At 49.5% G+C, this 20452-nt stretch overlaps 1 protein-coding gene across 2 annotated transcripts in view; it reads right to left on the reverse strand.

The window, feature by feature from the left end:
• klf7b (Kruppel-like factor 7b) overlaps positions 1-20452 on the reverse strand; it is a 171358-nt gene that overhangs the window by 9317 nt on the left and 141589 nt on the right. For both annotated transcript variants that reach the window (XM_031806008.1, XM_031806007.1), the window contains one exon: positions 11502-11625. In XM_031806008.1, coding sequence (XP_031661868.1) covers positions 11502-11625 — 124 coding nt within the window. The remainder of the gene's footprint in view (positions 1-11501; positions 11626-20452) is intronic.

A 20452-nucleotide genomic window follows, 5' to 3' on the forward strand; every position in this document is an offset into this window, starting at 1 on the left:
AGGAATTAAAAATTCAATTTGCCCACGGCTGTATCCATTATTAATTTGTCCAAAGACAGCTCTGCAATTTAAATCCAGAAGAGGTTTCTCTCTATCCAGACAGCTATGATGGGCTATTTCTCCAGCTAGCCGTGGTGTGTACGGTGGTGGAAGAACGCTGAACAGTTATAAAAGAGAACGCTGTCTCTCTCTCTCGCAGTCGCTCTCTCTCTCGCAGTCTCTCTCTCGCTCGCAGTCGCTCTCTCGCTCGCAGTCTCTCTCTCGCTCGCAGTCGCTCTCTCGCAGTCGCTCTCTCGCCCTCGCTCTCTCACAGTCGCTCTCTCGCTCGCAGTCCCTCTCTCGCTCGCAGTCGCTCTCTCGCTCGCAGTCCCTCTCTCGCTCGCAGTCCCTCTCTCGCTCGCAGTCCCTCTCTCGCTCGCAGTCGCTCTCTCGCTCGCAGTCGCTCTCTCTCGCAGTCGCTCTCTCGCAGTCTCTCTCTCACAGTCTCTCTCTCACAGTCTCTCTCTCTCTCTCTCTCTCTCTCTCTCTCTCTCTCTCTCTCTCTCTCTCTCTCTCTCTCTCTCTCTCTCTCTCAATTCAATTCAATTCGCTTCATTGGCATGACGTAACAATGTACATATTGCCAAAGCTTATTTTGGATATTTACAATATAAAAATAAAATACAAATTAGAATCAAAATTGTCAACGGGACAACAGTAACAACAATAACCAAGGGTCAAAACAACCGGGACAACAGTAACAACAATAACCAAGGGTCAAAACAACCGGGACAACAGTAACAACAATAACCAAGGGTCAAAACAACCGGGACAACAGTAACAACAATAACCAAGGGTCAAAACAACCGGGACAACAGTAACAACAATAACCAAGGGTCAAAACAACCGGGACAACAGTAACAACAATAACCAAGGGTCAAAACAACCGGGACAACAGTAACAACAATAACCAAGGGTCAAAACAACCAGGACAACAGTAACAACAATAACCAAGGGTCAAAACAACCGGGACAACAGTAACAACAATAACCAAGGGTCAAAACAACCGGGACAACAGTAACAACAATAACCAAGGGTCAAAACAACCGGGACAACAGTAACAACAATAACCAAGGGTCAAAACAACCGGGACAACAGTAACAACAATAACCAAGGGTCAAAACAACCGGGACAACAGTAACAACAATAACCAAGGGTCAAAACAACCGGGACAACAGTAACAACAATAACCAAGGGTCAAAACAACCGGGACAACAGTAACAACAATAACCAAGGGTCAAAACAACCAGGACAACAGTAACAACAATAACCAAGGGTCAAAACAACCGGGACAACAGTAACAACAATAACCAAGGGTCAAAACAACCGGGACAACAGTAACAACAATAACCAAGGGTCAAAACAACCGGGACAACAGTAACAACAATAACCAAGGGTCAAAACAACCAGGACAACAGTAACAACAATAACCAAGGGTCAAAACAACCGGGACAACAGTAACAACAATAACCAAGGGTCAAAACAACCGGGACAACAGTAACAACAATAACCAAGGGTCAAAACAACCGGGACAACAGTAACAACAATAACCAAGGGTCAAAACAACCGGGACAACAGTAACAACAATAACCAAGTGTCAAAACAACCGGGACAACAGTAACAACAATAACCAAGTGTCAAAACAACCGGGACAACAGTAACAACAATAACCAAGGGTCAAAACAACCGGGACAACAGTAACAACAATAACCAAGTGTCAAAACAACCGGGACAACAGTAACAACAATAACCAAGAGTCAAAACAACCGGGACAACAGTAACAACAATAACCAAGAGTCAAAACAACCGGGACAACAGTAACAACAATTACCAAGGGTCAAAACAACCGGGACAACAGTAACAACAATAACCAAGAGTCAAAACAACCGGGACAACAGTAACAACAATAACCAAGAGTCAAAATAACCAGGACAACAGTAACAACAATAACCAAGAGTCAAAACAACCGGGACAACAGTAACAACAATAACCAAGGGTCAAAACAACCGGGACAACAGTAACAACAATAACCAAGTGTCAAAACAACCGGGACAACAGTAACAACAATAACCAAGAGTCAAAACAACCGGGACAACAGTAACAACAATTACCAAGGGTCAAAACAACCGGGACAACAGTAACAACAATAACCAAGAGTCAAAACAACCGGGACAACAGTAACAACAATAACCAAGAGTCAAAATAACCGGGACAACAGTAACAACAATAACCAAGAGTCAAAACAACCGGGACAACAGTAACAACAATAACCAAGTGTCAAAACAACCGGGACAACAGTAACAACAATAACCAAGAGTCAAAACAACCGGGACAACAGTAACAACAATAACCAAGAGTCAAAACAACCGGGACAACAGTAACAACAATTACCAAGGGTCAAAATAACCGGGACAACAGTAACAACAATAACCAAGAGTCAAAACAACCATACATTGAACAATAACAATAAGCATACAGTAGAGGACATGTGCAGGTTGATTGGTCTGTCAGACACTGTCCCTCAACTTATGGCAGGCAGCAATGTAGTGCGCTGCCAACCTACAGCTCTCTGCGTGCTCCCCCAACAGGACGGGTAGCCTACTCTCATTAGAGAGGTTTTTGAAACCTTGAATAAGGGTTTTTATTTTTTTATTGCAGATTTGGGAAAAATGACACTCTCTAATTGTTTTATATTTTTGACATTTTGTCAGGAAATGCAGCTCCGTCTCAGGTTCTGCTGTTGTGCAGTGGTTGCACAGCCTTTCCTCTACAGGGAGCCAGGTTCTGCTGTTGTGCAGTGGTTGCACAGCCTTTCCTCTACAGGGAGCCAGGTTTTCCTGTGTCTACCCTTCTCAATGGCAAGGCTGTGCTCTCTGAGGCTGTACTTTGTCAAAACCTTGATCAGTAACCATGGTCAAATATTTAGCCACAGTGTACTGTCGATTTAGGGCCAGATAGCAATGCGTTTTGCTTTGTGTTTGTGTTTCCCAATAAGCAATATAGTTTTGTTTTGACTGTGTTGTAATTTGGTTTATCCTGATTGATTGGATGTTCTGGTCCTGAGGCTTCAGTGCGTTAGTAGAACAGGTTTGTGAACTCAGCCCCAGGACCAGCTGGATGAGGGGACTCTTTTCTTTGCTCAGCTCTTGGCATTGCAGGGCTTGGTAATGATATGAGAGGGTCACTGTATTTTAGATGTTTCCAAAACTTAATTGCTCTTTTGTTAGTTTTTATTATTAGTGGATATTGGCCTAATTCTGCCCTGCATGCATTGTTTGTCTTGTAGGAGAATCTTACAGAACTCTGCATGCAGGGTTTCAATGGGGTGTTTGTCCCATTTGATGAAATCTTGTATTGCAAGTGGACCCCACACCTCGCTGCCAAGTGCAATTGGTTCAATGACATATTCAATTAGTTTTAGCCAAATTTTAATAGGTATTTCAATTTGAATTAGCTTATTAATGGTGTAGAATGCCCTGCGTGCTTTCTTTCTCAGTTCATTCACTGCCTCATTAAGGTGTCCAGTTGAGCTTATTTTTACACCAAAGTAATTGTATTGTGTACAGTACTCTATATATTTTGTACCAATTGAGAACTTTGGTCTAATTCCCTGAAATCTGGATCTTCTCTGGAAAATCATTATTTTAGTATTTTTGGGATTTACTGCCAGGTCTGGCAGTACTGTTCCCCCCTCTCTCTCTCTCTCTCTCTCTCTCTCTCTCTCTCTCTCTCTCTCTCTCTCTCTCTCTCTCGCAGTCCCTCTCTCTATCTTGCAGTCTCTCTCTCGCTCTCTGTCTCTCTCGCAGTCCCTCTCTCTCTTGCAGTCTCTCTCTCTCTCTCTCTCTTGCAGTCTCTCTCTCTCTCTTGCAGTCTCTCTCTCTCGCAGTCTCTCTCGCTCTCTCTCCCTCTCGCAGTCCCTCTCTCTCTCTCGCAGTTTCTCTCTCTCTCTCTTGCAGTCTCTCTCTCTCTTGCAGTCTCTCTCTCTTGCAGTCTCTCTCTCTCACAGTCTCTCTCTCTCTCAGTCTCTCTCTCTCTCTCTCTCTCTCTCAGTCTCTCTCGCAGTCCCTCTCTCTCTCTTGCAGTCTCTCTCTCTCTCTCTCTCTCTCTCTCGCAGTTTCTCTCTCTCTTGCAGTCTCTCTCTCTCGCAGTCGCTCTCTCTCATTCTCTCTCTCTCGCAGTCTCTCTCTCTCTCGCAGTCTCTCTCTCTCGCAGTTTCTCTCTCTCGCAGTCTCTCTCTCTCGCAGTCTCTCTCGCAGTCTCTCTCGCAGTCTCTCTCTCTCTCGCAGTCTCTCTCTCTCGCAGTCTCTCTCTCTCTCAGTCTCTCTCTCTCACAGTCTCTCTCTCTCGCAGTCTCTCTCTCACTCGCAGTTTCTCTCTCTCGCAGTCTCTCTCTCTCGCAGTCTCTCTCGCAGTCTCTCTCTCTCGCAGTCTCTCTCTCTTGCGGTCTCTCTCTCTCTCGCAGCCTCTCTCTCGCAGGCTCTCTCTCTCGCAGCCTCTCTCTCCCTCTCTCTCGCAGTCTCTCTCTCTCTCAGTCTCTCTCTCTCGCAGTCTTTCTCTCTCTCGCAGTCTCTCTCTCTCTCGCAGTCTCTCTCTCGCAGTCTCTCTCTCGCAGTCTCTCTCTCTCTCACAGCCTCTCTCTCGCAGCCTCTCTCTCTCGCAGCCTCTCTCTCTCGCAGCCTCTCTCTCTCGCAGTCTCTCTCTCTCGCAGCCTCTCTCTCGCATTCTCTCTCTCTCGCAGAGCTGGTTGCTATTCAAGACTTCAATACTTTTTTCTTTCATTTAATGTATTCTCTTTCTCTCCCTTTCTCTCTCTCTCCTTCCATCACCTCTTCCCTTTGAACTGACCATGTTGTCTGGTGTGACTGCTAGAGGGCCAGTGGGGGCTGAGTAAGGTCCGCTGGCTGGACAGATGGCCCTCCAAGTCACTGTCAGGGGCTGCCACACCAGCTGGTACGCCCCCCGTCCGTCCCCCCTGTACCCCTCTACCTCGCCCTGCAGGGGGTCCCAGCTTGATTAGGCAGAATTAATGACGTTCCTGTGTGTGTATGGATGACAGAGGGGCTCAGAGCTCAACACACTGGCTGTATGTACTGTTCAACATTCTCCCATTCTGATGGTAATGTGGTAACACAGCAGTGAGTTCCTCCTGGCCCAGCCAGCCAGGCGTTCCCTAAGGTGCCTGAACAGGCTGCCTCGCAGAGGGGAGATCAACGCGCCTGTTTGATGGTTGCCGCGTCACTCACAAGACGCTTCAAAGGCCTAGCAGAAGACAGGGTTGAGTTAACCTATGTGCCAGTCTGCATCCCAAATGGCACCCTATTCCCTTTATAGTGCACTACTTTTGACCAGGGCTCTGGTGAAAAGTAGTGCACTATCTAGGGGCTAGGATGCCATTTGGGATGCAGAGCCAGTCTACTGTTTGTTTAGCTTGGAGCTTCACCTCAGACAACTGACTGACAGACGAGAGGGACAGATGCTTAATGCATTACCATCTATATGTATCTATCCCATGTATCATTACATCTATATTTATCTATCCCATGTATCATTACATCTATATGTATCTATTCCATGTATCATTACATCTATATTTATCTATTCCATGTATCATTACCATCTATATGTATCTATTCCATGTATCATTACATCTATATTTATCTATTCCATGTATCATTACATCTATATGTATCTATTCCATGTATCATTACCATCTATATGTATCTATTCCATGTATCATTACATCTATATTTATCTATTCCATGTATCATTACATCTATATTTATCTATTCCATGTATCATTACCATTCATTTAGCAGTGGCCACAATCTGTTTCAGAGGACAACATCAACAAGGAAATCATTTTAACGTGCTTTTAAGATGAGAGCTTCATCCATCACAAAGGCTTCACAGTCATTATGGAATATTGTGTGTAGATTGACGAGGGAAAAATACAATTGAATCCATTTTAGAATAAGGCTGTACCGTAAAAAAAAAGATGGAAAAAGTCAAGTGGTTTGAATACTTTCCTGTATAGTGAATTTATTCAGGGCCCATAGGGCTCTGGTCAAAACTAGTGCACTATATAGAGAATAGGGTGCCATTTGGGATGCTACCACTGTCATCTTATTCACACTCAGTGTTTTGGCAGCCATTTTACAGCCGTTTCCCAGTGTGAGTGAAATACTACTAAGACACAATCAGCAGATGAGTTATAGGTAGTGATCCAGCTCCACTCTGGGTCTTCTTTATCACACACCTACTGCAGTGCTGTTCCTCACACTGCCTTCCTTTCATTTATCTTCTATTCGTCTCTGTGACAGAAAGATGTGCATGGGAGTATTTGCGAGTGTGTATATAGCAGGGATCATCAACTAGATTCAGCCATGGGACTATTTATATCTAGAGCGGATTGTCAGGGGACCGGAAACATAATTACAAATGTTTTTAACCAGGTAAGTTGAACACGTTCTCATTTACAGCAACGGCCTGGGAAATAGTTTAGGGGAGATGAATGAGCCAATTGGAATCTGGGGATGATTAGGTGGCCATAATGGTATGAGGACCGGATTGGGAATTTATCCAGGACACCGGGGTTAACACTCCTACTCTTACAATAAGTGCCATGGGATCTATAGTGACCACAGAGAGTCTGAATACCTGTTTAATGTCCCATCCAAAAGACAGTACTCTACACAGGGTAATGTCTCCAATCACTGCCCTGGGGCATTGGGATTCTTTTTTTAAATGTTATTTTTTAGACCAGAGGAAAGAGTGCCTCCTACTGGCCCTCCAACACCACTTCCAGCAGCATCTGGTCTCCCATCCAGGACCAACCAGGACCAACCCTGCTTGGCTTTAGAGGCCAGCAGTGGGATGCAGGGTGGTATGCTGACAGCTTCCTACTATTATCACCTGACAGTTTATCAATCACAGCCCCATGCTATTGTACCCTCTCTGTCAGACACACCCACACCCACACAAGCCCAAACAGATGTAGAGTATTTGACAACAAAAAAATCTATCATTTCAAACCATGCTAACATTTGTATATGATCACATACTGTTCCAGTATCTCTCTATACGTGGGAACAGATTTACAAAATTCTAATTTGATTTCCTGGTGTTTTCACGGTCTTTGATGTCCAGATTTGGGGGGGCAAATAAAATCACTTGAGGGCCAAATTAGTCCGGTTGGCTGTCAGTTGGGTAACCCTGGTATACACACTGCTCAAAAAAATAAAGGGAACACTTAAACAACACAATGTAACTCCAAGTCAATCACACTTCTGTGAAATCAAACTGTCCACTTAGGAAGCAACACTGATTGACAATACATTTCACATGCTGTTGTGCAAATGGGATAGACAACAGGTGGAAATTATAGGCAATTAGCAAGACACCCCCAATAAAGGAGTGGTTCTGCAGGTGATAACCACAGACCACTTCTCAGTTCATATGCTTCCTGGCTGATGTTTTGGTCACTTTTGAATGCTGGCGGTGCTTTCACTCTAGTGGTAGCATGAGACGGAGTCTACAACCCACACAAGTGGCTCATGTAGTGCAGCTCATTCAGGATGGAACATCAATGCGAGCTGTGGCAAGAAGGTTTGCTGTGTCTATCAGCGTAGTGTCCAGAGCATGGAGGCGCTACCAGGAGACAGGCCAGTACATCAGGAGATGTGGAGGAGGCCGTAGGAGGGCAAGGAGGAGCAGGAGGAGCACTGCCAGAGCCCTGCAAAATGACCTCCAGCAGGCCACAAATGTGCATGTGTCTGCTCAAACGGTCAGAAACAGACTCCATGAGGGTGGTATGAGGGCCCGACGTCCACAGGTGGGGGTTGTGCTTACAGCCCAACACCGTGCAGGATGTTTGGCATTTGCCAGAGAACACCAAGATTGGCAAATTCGCCACTCAGATCTTCACAGATGAAAGCAGGTTCACACTGAGCACATGTGACAGACGTGACAGAGTCTGGAGACGCCGTGGAGAACGTTCTGCTGCCTGCAACATCCTCCATCATGACCGGTTTGGCGGTGGGTCATTCATGGTGTGGGGTGGCATTTCTTTGGGGGGCCGCACAGCCCTCCATGTGCTCGCCAGAGGTAGCCTGACTGCCATTAGGTACCGAGATGAGATCCTCAGACCCCTTGTGAGACCATATGCTGGTGCGGTTGGCCCTTGGTTCCTCCTAATGCAAGACAATGCTAGACCTCATGTGGCTGGAGTGTGTCAGCAGTTCCTGTAAGAGGAAGGCATTGATGCTATGGACTGGCCCGCCCGTTCCCCAGACCTGAATCCAATTGAGCACATCTTGCACCACAGACTGTCCAGGAGTTGGCGGATGCTTTAGTCCAGGTCTGGGAGGAGATCCCTCAGGAGACCATCCGTCACCTCATCAGGAGCATGCCCAGGCGTTGTAGGGAGGTCATACAGGCACGTGGAGGCCACACACACTACTGAGCCTCATTTTGACTTGTTTTAAGGACATTACATCAAAGTTGGATCAGCCTGTAGTGTGGTTTTCCACTTTAATTTTGAGTGTGACTCCAAATCCAGACCTCCATGGGTTGATACATTTGATTTGCATTGATAATTATTGTGTGATTTTGTTGTCAGCACATTCAACCATGTAAGAATATTTCATTCATTCAGATCTAGGATGTGTTATTTTAGTGTTCCCTTTATTTTTTTGAGCAGTGTAGTATGTGTGTGTGTCAGCAGAACATGCAGTGATTTCGGAGGGGGTTAGGTTCAAACCTAAACTAGAGGGACTAGGGGGGGTCCACTTAGAGTCCCCTAAGAGGCACGTTAGAGAAAGAGAGAGAGTCTGAGTGTCTGAACTAGTTGGCTGGATGGTTTAGCTCACATCCAAGTCCTGGAGGCTGTGTGTATATCTAAAGCTGGCCTGGCATCTGGACTTGTCAATTCCCGTAACTGTAGCAGGCCTGCTACAAATAGCCCCATTGTTAGCCAACAGCCAACATATATGCTGGTAATGAGTGTGTGAACATGGATTTGATTATGTACTCCCCCGAGTTGAAGGCTAGAGGTGGCTGTGGTGTATTATACACAGTGGCTAAGGCTGGTCTAGGATAATGTGTGTGTGTGTGTGTGGAGGGAGGGAGGGAGGGAGATGGTGAATTTTGGAAAGCGGTCCCCTTCTGGAGGGGGATAGAGAGGGATCTGGGTAATTGTGGTTCCACCTGGAGCCATCAGCTTGCGCCTTGGCCCCAGTGTGTAAGTGTTGCCTGTGTGTAAAGACAGGGTCTTCCTCCCAAATGTTACCCTCTCCTGGTATTCCCTATAGGCTCTGAAAAGTAGTGCACTATTGTAGGGAATAGGGTGCCTTTTGGGACACAGAGAGGTTGACTGCTTCCTGCTATTATCACCTGACAGCTTATCAATCACAGACCCACACTAATGCAAATGTGCCCTCTCTGTCAGACACACACACGCACGCACACACACGCACGCAGGCACGCAGACACACACACACACACACACGCACACGGCCATCTCCATAGACAAAGGGCTTCCTTTGTGTATCCAGCAAAACAGAGGGGTCTGATGAGTGTCACTGTGTCTGTTGTTCGAAAATGGATGATCTTCTGTGTATCATGTGTGAACGGGTGTGTGAAAGGTGTGTGTATGAGTGTGTGAACGAGTCTGTGAACGGTGTGTGTATGAGTGTGTGAACGGTGTGTGTATGAGTGTGTGAACGGGTGTGTATGAGTGTGTGAACGGGCGTGTGTATGAGTGTGTGAACGGGTGTGTGTATGAGTGTGTGAACGGGTGTGTGTATGAGTGTGTGAACAGTGTGTGAACGGGTGTGTGTATGAGTGTGTGAACGGGTGTGTGTATGAGTGTGTGAACGGTGTGTGTATGTATGAGTGTGTGAGGAGAGAGTGTCTGCTTGCCCAATCTGGTTTGTGTCGCTCTCTCTCTCTCTCTCCTTAGTAATTTGTTTCTTCTGTTACATAACCATCTCACTGTTTTTCACTTGTGCTTTTACTGATAGTGTCAGCATGCAGCCCTGCCATCAGCAGGGGAAGCAGGAGAGACCAGCGTGTGAGAACGGCCTATTCACAGGGTAACATAGGACTGGCCTGTGACTGAGTTATTCAGCAGACTGGAGCAGAGCCTGTGTTAACTGCCAGGGACGCAGTCTGTAGAGTGCTGCTATGCACATGATGAGGACAGAGTGGGAGACAGAGGAAGACAGAGAGGGAGACAGAGGAAGACAGAGAGGGAGACAGAGGAAGACAGAGAGGGAAACGGAGACAGAGGAAGACAGAGAGGGAGACAGATGAAGACAGAGGAAGACAGAGAGGGAAACGGAGACAGAGGAAGACAGAGTGGGAGACAGAGAGGGAGACAGAGGAAGACAGAGAGGGAGACAGAGGAAAACAGAGAGGGAGACAGAGAAAGACAGAGAGGGAGACAGAGGAAGACAGAGTGGGAGACAGAGAGGGAGACAGAGGAAGACAGAGAGGGAGACAGAGGAAGACAGAGAGGGAGACAGAGAAAGACAGAGAGGGAGACAGAGGAAGACAGAGGAAGACAGAGAGGGAGACAGAGGAAGACAGAGGAAGACAGAGAGGGAAACGGATACAGAGGAAGACAGAGTGGGAGACAGAGAGGGAGACAGAGGAAGACAGAGAGGGAGACAGAGGAAGACAGAGAGGGAGACAGAGAAAGATAGAGAGGGAAATGGAGACAGAGGAAGACAGAGGAAGACAGAGAGGGAGACAGAGGAAGACAGAAAAGGAGACAGAGGGGGAGACAGAGGAAGACAGAGAGGGAGACAGAGAGGGAGACAGAGAGGGAGACAGAGGAAGACAGAGTGGGAAATGGAGACAGAGGAAGACAGCAAGGGAGACAGAGGAAGACAGAGTGGGAAATGGAGACAGAGGAAGACAGAAAAGGAGACAGAGGGGGAGACAGAGGAAGACAGAGAGGGAGACAGAGGAAGACAGAGAGAGAGACAGAGGAAGACAGAGTGGGAAATGGAGACAGAGGAAGACAGCAAGGGAGACAGAGGAAGACAGAGTGGGAAATGGAGACAGAGGAAGACATAGAGGGAAACGGAGACAGAGAGGGAGACAGAGGAAGACAGAGAGGGAAAGGGAGACAGAGGAAGACAGAGAGGGAGAGCGCTGCCACTGGGATTGGGGCTGTCCGAGGGGACATTACAGCAATGACTTGCATTTATGTAGTAAATCTTTTTCTCCAGCTCAAAGTGCTTTACATTATATACGGCGAACTCCCCCCTTCCACCATGTACATGTGGTTACTGTAGTGCAGTTTATTGATGTACTTGTGTGTGACGAGAGTTTGTTTGAGATAGATAATTTCTCTGTCACATGCAGATCATGTCCTATCTGCTGTCACTTCTATACCATTGGGTCGGTGACATGCAAAGTGTGTGTGTGCAATTGATGTTGGCGTGTGTGGTACATACCTGTCACAGTGGTTACACTTGAATGGTTTGGCCCCGGTGTGTTTGCGATAGTGCCTTGTCAACTCATCGCTCCGGGCGAAACGCCACTCACAGCCCTCCCAGGAGCACTTGTACGGCTTCTCACCTGACAAGACAGACAGAGAAAAGAACACGTTACCCTTTAAACAGCTGTGACCTAAATACAACAGTTATTTTCTGTTTTAAGGTGGGAATAGTGAGATGTAAACTGCTACAACATCACCAAGCAAGATGAGCTCCTCCCAGCTAGTTAATGTACCTGTGTTACCGTAGTTACCCAGACCAGGAAAACACACCCAGGCTCATTTACCACAGGGTTATACATCAACCAATCATGTCAATTAGTCAGAAACTCAGAGAGTTCTCTAAATGAAGTCTTTCAGCAAACCTATATTAATTCAGAATCCTAAAACTAAAATCACTGTGAAAAACAAAACATTTTTTAAATAATTTTCTCTGCCCCCCTCATCCTCCTCTCCTCGCTGCTCCCTGACCCCCTGCGGAGAGATCTGAAATTCTAATGAATTTCTCCCCAGTTAAACAGATGGGAGAGGGAGATATCTATTGTTCACATGCTGTATATTTATCTCCCTGGTAAAAAAAAATCCCTTTTGGGATGTGAAAGGCGGGTGCAGCAGGGTGCGGAGGGGGGGGGGGGGGGGGGGGATCCGGACCCTGAGGTACCCCTCCTGGGGACCAGGCTGGCTGTGTTCGAATGGGCCTGGTGGGAGGGGGCTAAATTCGGGGAAGGTTTTGGGGTGGCACCTGCCCTAGTGCTGCCGCCATGGTTGATTCAGATCCGGGGGTGGTAACGATAATTGGGGTCTTAATGACGCTTAATGGGAAGTAATACCGTACTTCCAGTCAGCCAGCTGCCACCGTCTCCCCTGATCACCATGTCTACCAATCTTCCTAACTAGACTAAAGTGCCATGAAGTGAAATCTAAGCGGCTCAATCGGGAGAGCAGTGGTATGTCCAAATCACAGGCGACAGTAGGAGACAGAGGAAGTAGAGGGTGAGGAGAGAGGAGGGTCCCTATGGGAGACAGAGGAAGTAGAGGGTGAAGAGAGTCCCTATGGGAGACAGAGGAAGTAGAGGGTGAGGAGAGAGGAGGGTCCCTATGGGAGACAGAGGAAGTAGAGGGTGAGGAGAGTCCCTATGGGAGACAGAGGAAGTAGAGGGTGAGGAGAGAGGAGGGTCCCTATGGGAGACAGAGGAAGTAGAGGGTGAGGAGAGAGGAGGGTCCCTATGGGAGACAGAGGAAGAAGAGGGTGAGGAGAGAGGAGGGTCCCTATGGGAGACAGAGGAAGTAGAGGGTGAGGAGAGTCCCTATGGGAGACAGAGGAAGTAGAGGGTGAGGAGAGAGGAGGGTCCCTATGGGAGACAGAGGAAGTAGAGGGTGAGGAGAGAGGAGGGTCCCTATGGGAGACAGAGGAAGAAGAGGGTGAGGAGAGAGGAGGGTCCCTATGGGAGACAGAGGAAGTAGAGGGTGAGGAGAGTCCCTATGGGAGACAGAGGAAGTAGAGGGTGAGGAGTGTCCCTATGGGAGACAGAGGAAGTAGAGGGTGAGGAGAGAGGAGGGTCCCTATGGGAGACAGAGGAAGTAGAGGGTGAGGAGAGTCCCTATGGGAGACAGAGGAAGTAGAGGGTGAGGAGAGTCCCTATGGGAGACAGAGGAAGTAGAGGGTGAGGAGAGAGGAGGGTCCCTATGGGAGACAGAGGAAGTAGAGGGTGAGGAGAGAGGAGGATCCCTATGGGAGACAGAGGAAGTAGAGGGTGAGGAGAGGAGAGTCCCTATGGGAGACAGAGTAAGTAGAGGGTGAGGAGAGTCCCTATGGGAGACAGAGGAAGTAGAGGGTGAGGAGAGAGGAGGGTCCCTATGGGAGACAGAGGAAGTAGAGGGTGAGGAGTGTCCCTATGGGAGACAGAGGAAGTAGAGGGTGAGGAGAGGAGAGTCCCTATGGGAGACAGAGGAAGTAGAGGGTGAGGAGAGAGGAGGGTCCCTATGGGAGACAGAGGAAGTAGAGGGTGAGGAGTGTCCCTATGGGAGACAGAGGAAGTAGAGGGTGAGGAGAGGAGAGTCCCTATGGGAGACAGAGGAAGTAGAGGGTGAGGAGAGAGGAGGGTCCCTATGGGAGACAGAGGAAGTAGAGGGTGAGGAGAGTCCCTATGGGAGACAGAGGAAGTAGAGGGTGAGGAGAGAGGAGGGTCCCAATGGGAGACAGAGGAAGTAGAGGGTGAGGAGAGTCCCTATGGGAGACAGAGGAAGTAGAGGGTGAGGAGAGAGGAGGGTCCCTATGGGAGACAGAGGAAGTAGAGGGTGAGGAGAGTCCCTATGGGAGACAGAGGAAGTAGAGGGTGAGGAGAATCCTTATGGGAGACAGAGGAAGTAGAGGGTGAGGAGAGAGGAGTGTCCCTATGGGAGACAGAGGAAGTAGAGGGTGAGGAGAGTCCCTATGGGAGACAGAGGAAGTAGAGGGTGAGGACAGAGGAGGGTCCCTATGGGAGACAGAGGAAGTAGAGGGTGAGGAGGGTCCCTATGGGAGACAGAGGAAGTAGAGGGTGAGGAGAGTCCCTATGGGAGACAGAGGAAGTAGAGGGTGAGGAGAGAGGAGGGTCCCTATGGGAGACAGAGGAAGTAGAGGGTGAGGAGAGAGGAGGGTCCCTATGGGAGACAGAGGAAGTAGAGGGTGAGGAGAGGAGAGTCCCTATGGGAGACAGAGGAAGTAGAGGGTGAGGAGAGTCCCTATGGGAGACAGAGGAAGTAGAGGGTGAGGAGAGTCCCTATGAGAGACGGAGGAAGTAGAGGGTGAGGAGAGAGGAGGGTCCCTATGGGAGACAGAGAAAGTAGAGGGTGAGGAGAGAGGAGGGTCCCTATGGGAGACAGAGGAAGTAGAGGGTGAGGAGAGAGGAGGGTCCCTATGGGAGACAGAGGAAGTAGAGGGTGAGGAGAGAGGAGGGTCCCTATGGGAGACAGAGGAAGTAGAGGGTGAGGAGAGGAGAGTCCCTATGGGAGACAGAGGAAGTAGAGGGTGAGGAGAGTCCCTATGGGAGACAGAGGAAGTAGAGGGTGAGGAGAGAGGAGGGTCCCTATGGGAGACAGAGGAAGTAGAGGGTGAGGAGAGAGGAGGGCCCCTATGGGAGACAGAGGAAGTAGAGGGTGAGGAGAGAGGAGGGTCCCTATGGGAGACAGAGGAAGTAGAGGGTGAGGAGAGTCCCTATGGGAGACAGAGGAAGTAGAGGGTGAGGAGGGTCCCTATGGGAGACAGAGGAAGTAGAGGGTGAGGAGAGAGGAGGGTCCCTATGGGAGACAGAGGAAGTAGAGGGTGAGGAGAGTCCCTATGGGAGACAGAGGAAGTAGAGGGTGAGGAGAATCCTTATGGGAGACATAGGAAGTAGAGGGTGAGGACAGAGGAGGGTCCCTATGGGAGACAGAGGAAGTAGAGGGTGAGGAGAGTCCCTATGGGAGACAGAGGAAGTAGAGGGTGAGGAGAGAGGAGGGTCCCTATGGTAGACAGAGGAAGTAGAGGGTGAGGAGAGGAGAGTCCCTATGGGAGACAGAGGAAGGGTGAGGAGGGTCCCTATGGGAGACAGAGGAAGTAGAGGGTGAGGAGAGAGGAGGGTCCCTATGGGAGACAGAGGAGGTAGAGGGTGAGGAGGGTCCCTATGGGAGACAGAGGAAGTAGAGGGTGAGGAGAATCCTTATGGGAGACAGAGGAAGTAGAGGGTGAGGAGAGAGGAGGGTCCCTATGGGAGACAGAGGAAGTAGAGGGTGAGGAGAGAGGAGGGTCCCTATGGGAGACAGAGGAAGTAGAGGGTGAGGAGAGTCCCTATGGGAGACAGAGGAAGTAGAGGGTGAGGAGAATCCTTATGGGAGACAGAGGAAGTAGAGGGTGAGGAGAGTCCCTATGGGAGACAGAGGAAGTAGAGGGTGAGGAGAGTCCCTATGGGAGACAGAGGAAGTAGAGGGTGAGGAGAGAGGAGGGTCCCTATGGGAGACAGAGGAAGTAGAGGGTGAGGAGAGAGGAGGGTCCCTATGGGAGACAGAGGAAGTAGAGGGTGAGGAGAGGAGAGTCCCTATGGGAGACAGAGGAAGTAGAGGGTGAGGAGAGTCCCTATGGGAGACAGAGGAAGTAGAGGGTGAGGAGAGTCCCTATGGGAGACAGAGGAAGTAGAGGGTGAGGAGAGAGGAGGGTCCCTATGGGAGACAGAGAAAGTAGAGGGTGAGGAGAGAGGAGGGTCCCTATGGGAGACAGAGGAAGTAGAGGGTGAGAAGAGAGGAGGGTCCCTATGGGAGACAGAGGAAGTAGAGGGTGAGGAGAGAGGAGGGTCCCTATGGGAGACAGAGGAAGTAGAGGGTGAAGAGAGGAGAGTCCCTATGGGAGACAGAGGAAGTAGAGGGTGAGGAGAGTCCCTATGGGAGACAGAGGAAGTAGAGGGTGAGGAGAGAGGAGGGTCCCTATGGGAGACAGAGGAAGTAGAGGGTGAGGAGAGAGGAGGGTCCCTATGGGAGACAGAGGAATTAGAGGGTGAGGAGAGAGGAGGTTCCCTATGGGAGACAGAGGAAGTAGAGGGTGAGGAGAGTCCCTATGGGAGACAGAGGAAGTAGAGGGTGAGGAGAGAGGAGGGTCCCTATGGGAGACAGAGGAAGTAGAGGGTGAGGAGAATCCCTATGGGAGACAGAGGAAGTAGAGGGTGAGGAGAGAGGAGGGTCCCTATGGGAGACAGAGGAAGTAGAGGGTGAGGAGAGTCCCTATGGGAGACAGAGGAAGTAGAGGGTGAGGACAGAGGAGGGTCCCTATGGGAGACAGAGGAAGTAGAGGGTGAGGAGAGAGGAGGGTCCCTATGGGAGACAGAGGAAGTAGAGGGTGAGGAGAGGAGAGTCCCTATGGGAGACAGAGGAAGTAGAGGGTGAGGAGAGTCCCTATGGGAGACAGAGGAAGTAGAGGGTGAGGAGAGAGGAGGGTCCCTATGGGAGACAGAGGAAGTAGAGGGTGAGGAGGGTCCCTATGGGAGACAGAGGAAGTAGAGGGTGAGGAGAGGAGAGTCCCTATGGGAGACAGAGGAAGTAGAGGGTGAGGAGAGTCCCTATGGGAGACAGAGGAAGTAGAGGGTGAGGAGAGAGGAGGGTCCCTATGGGAGACAGAGGAAGTAGAGGGTGAGGAGGGTCCCTATGGGAGACAGAGGAAGTAGAGGGTGAGGAGAGAGGAGGGTCCCTATGGGAGACAGAGGAAGTAGAGGGTGAGGAGGGTCCCTATGGGAGACAGAGGAAGTAGAGGGTGAGGAGAGAGGAGGGTCCCTATGGGAGACAGAGGAAGTAGAGGGTGAGGAGAGTCCCTATGGGAGACAGAGGAAGTAGAGGGTGAGGAGAATCCTTATGGGAGACAGAGGAGGTAGAGGGTGAGGAGAGTCCCTATGGGAGACAGAGGAAGTAGAGGGTGAGGAGAGTCCCTATGGGAGACAGAGGAAGTAGAGGGTGAGGAGAGAGGAGGGTCCCTATGGGAGACAGAGGAAGTAGAGGGTGAGGAGAGGAGAGTCCCTATGGGAGACAGAGGAAGTAGAGGGTGAGGAGAGTCCCTATGGGAGACAGAGGAAGTAGAGGGTGAGGAGAGTCCCTATGGGAGACAGAGGAAGTAGAGGGTGAGGAGAGAGGAGGGTCCCTATGGGAGACAGAGAAAGTAGAGGGTGAGGAGAGAGGAGGGTCCCTATGGGAGACAGAGGAAGTAGAGGGTGAGAAGAGAGGAGGGTCCCTATGGGAGACAGAGGAAGTAGAGGGTGAGGAGAGAGGAGGGTCCCTATGGGAGACAGAGGAAGTAGAGGGTGAGGAGAGTCCCTATGGAAGACAGAGGAAGTAGAGGGTGAGGAGAGAGGAGGGTCCCTATGGGAGACAGAGGAAGTAGAGGGTGAGGAGAATCCCTATGGGAGACAGAGGAAGTAGAGGGTGAGGAGAGAGGAGGGTCCCTATGGGAGACAGAGGAAGTAGAGGGTGAGGAGAGTCCCTATGGGAGACAGAGGAAGTAGAGGGTGAGGAGAGTCCCTATGGGAGACAGAGGAAGTAGAGGGTGAGGAGAGATGAGGGTCCCTATGGGAGACAGAGAAAGTAGAGGGTGAGGAGAGGAGAGTCCCTATGGGAGACAGAGGAAGTAGAGGGTGAGGAGAGAGGAGGGTCCCTATGGGAGACAGAGGAAGTAGAGGGTGAGGAGAGAGGAGGGTCCCTATGGGAGACAGAGGAAGTAGAGGGTGAGGAGAGAGGAGGGTCCCTATGGGAGACAGAGGAAGTAGAGGGTGAGGAGAGAGGAGGGTCCCTATGGGAGACAGAGGAAGTAGAGGGTGAGGAGAGAGGAGGGTCCCTATGGGAGACAGAGGAAGTAGAGGGTGAGGAGAGGAGAGTCCCTATGGGAGACAGAGGAAGTAGAGGGTGAGGAGAGTCCCTATGGGAGACAGAGGAAGTAGAGGGTGAGGAGAGAGGAGGGTCCCTATGGGAGACAGAGAAAGTAGAGGGTGAGGAGAGAGGAGGGTCCCTATGGGAGACAGAGGAAGTAGAGGGTGAGGAGAGAGGAGGGTCCCTATGGGAGACAGAGGAAGTAGAGGGTGAGGAGAGAGGAGGGTCCCTATGGGAGACAGAGGAAGTAGAGGGTGAGGAGAGGAGAGTCCCTATGGGAGACAGAGGAAGTAGAGGGTGAGGAGAGTCCCTATGGGAGACAGAGGAAGTAGAGGGTGAGGAGAGAGGAGGGTCCCTATGGGAGACAGAGGAAGTAGAGGGTGAGGAGAGAGGAGGGTCCCTATGGGAGACAGAGGACGTAGAGGGTGAGGTGAGGGGGGTCCCTATACTGTCAGATAGGCTGTTTGTGGAGGGGTGAATGGAGGTGAATGGAGATGAGTGGAGGTGGAGATGGCGGTGAATGGAGGTGAATGGAGATGAATGGGGTGAATGGAGGTGAATGGAGGTGAATGGAGATGAATGGAGGTGGAGATGGCGGTGAATGGAGGTGAATGGAGATGAATGGGGTGAATGGAGGTGAATGGAGGTGAATGGAGGTGAATGGGGTGAATGGAGATGAATGGAGGTGGAGATGGTGGTGAATGGAGGTGAATGGAGATGAATGGGGTGAATGGAGGTGAATGGAGGTGGAGATGGAGGTGAATGAGATGAATGGGGTGAATGGAGGTGAATGGAGGTGAATGGAGGTGAATGGAGATGAATGGAGATGAATGGTGGTGAATGGAGGTGAATGGAGATGAATGGAGGTGAATGGAGATGAATGGGGGTGGAGATGATATTCTACATAACACAGCTCTGGTGATGCTCAGAATCACACCGAGGAGCTTTTCCTTTTAATCCCCAAACTAAATGGAAAAGTGTGTTCTCATTTCCTCCAGTAGACCTAAAGAATAAACTTTGAAAATGTGCATGGTGGAACATATTCTGCTGATTTGCAGCAATGTACTGTGTAGCAATGTACTGTGTAGCAATGTACTGTGTAGCATATGTACTGTGTAGCAATGTACTGTGTAGCATATGTACTGTGTAGCAATGTACTGTGTAGCATATGTACTGTGTAGCAATGTACTGTGTAGCAATGTACTGTGTAGCAATGTACTGTGTAGCAATGTACTGTGTAGCATATGTACTGTGTAGCAATGTACTGTGTAGCATATGTACTGTGTAGCATATGTACTGTGTAGCAATGTACTGTGTAGCAATGTACTGTGTAGCATATGTTGATCAAAAGTCATTTAAGCCCAATTCTGCTACAAAACACCTGCAACAAAAGGTGTTGATTAGCAGTAGAAATGTCAGTGGTTTCATTGCCCAAAGTAAATCTGAGGCAACCCCAGCAGCAGACGGTAAAGGATGCTGCAGTTCTGTTTGACATCATCTCAGAGCACTGTGGAATCTGCTGCGAGCACGATGACGCAACACAAAGTAAAAGATGACGTGGCGGAGGAGGAGAACGGAGTGATGTGAGATGATGCAACGCATGTCCCCCCATCCTCCATGTTGTAAGATGAGACGGGAATATAAGAGGCACCTGGACTGTGAGTGGTCCCTCAAATCCCTTTTTATTTCCCAATCTCTTTTCTCATTCCGTTTCTTTTGAGATATTATTTGATCCATTGTCTGTGGTGAGATTGTGGAAGTGTGACACAGATTTCAGGGTAGAAACACCTCAGGATCATCCGCTGTGCTTTCCTTTCGGTGTTTTAAATGTTATTCAAATCAGTAGAGGGCATTCTGGGTACTGGGTCATGACCCTGTACTGGCTGCTGTTAGAGCAAGAGTGTGCATCAAAAATGGCACCCTATTCCCTATATTAGTGCAGTACTTTTGATCAGAGCCCTATGCGTAGTGCACTATATATGAAATAGGATGGCATTTCAGACGAAGCCAGAGAGACGGCGACACCTCAGCACTGAATCAGCAACACACCACTTTACAGCCAGATTCCACATAACACACTCCTCTACCTCTGGGGTGAACAAATGAACGCAACACATCTGCCCCTTGATACACTCAGAAACATTTTGCCAAAAGACCTGAGGCTCTTTACTTGCCCATTCTCTTACACTGTGTAAAAGCTATAGCAGATCATACCCCCAGACAGTATTGGCTTGTCATGAGAAACTGTGTAAAAGCTATAGCAGATCATACCCCCAGACAGTGTTGCCTTGTCATGAGAAACTGTGTAAAAGCTATAGCAGATCATACCCCCAGACAGTGTTGGCTTGTCATGAGAACCTGTTAGGCAGGGAGGCAGGGAGGGATAGAGACAGACAGGGAGGGAGGGATAGAGACAGGCAGGGAGGGATAGAGACAGGCAGGCAGGGAGGGATAGAGACAGGCAGGGAGGGATAGAGACAGGCAGGCAGGGAGAGATAGAGGCAGGGAGGGATAGAGACAGGCAGGGAGGGATAGAGACAGGCAGGCAGG

The sequence above is a fragment of the Oncorhynchus kisutch genome, linkage group LG26, assembly GCF_002021735.2.
Source record: "Oncorhynchus kisutch isolate 150728-3 linkage group LG26, Okis_V2, whole genome shotgun sequence".
Taxonomy (NCBI): domain Eukaryota; kingdom Metazoa; phylum Chordata; class Actinopteri; order Salmoniformes; family Salmonidae; genus Oncorhynchus; species Oncorhynchus kisutch.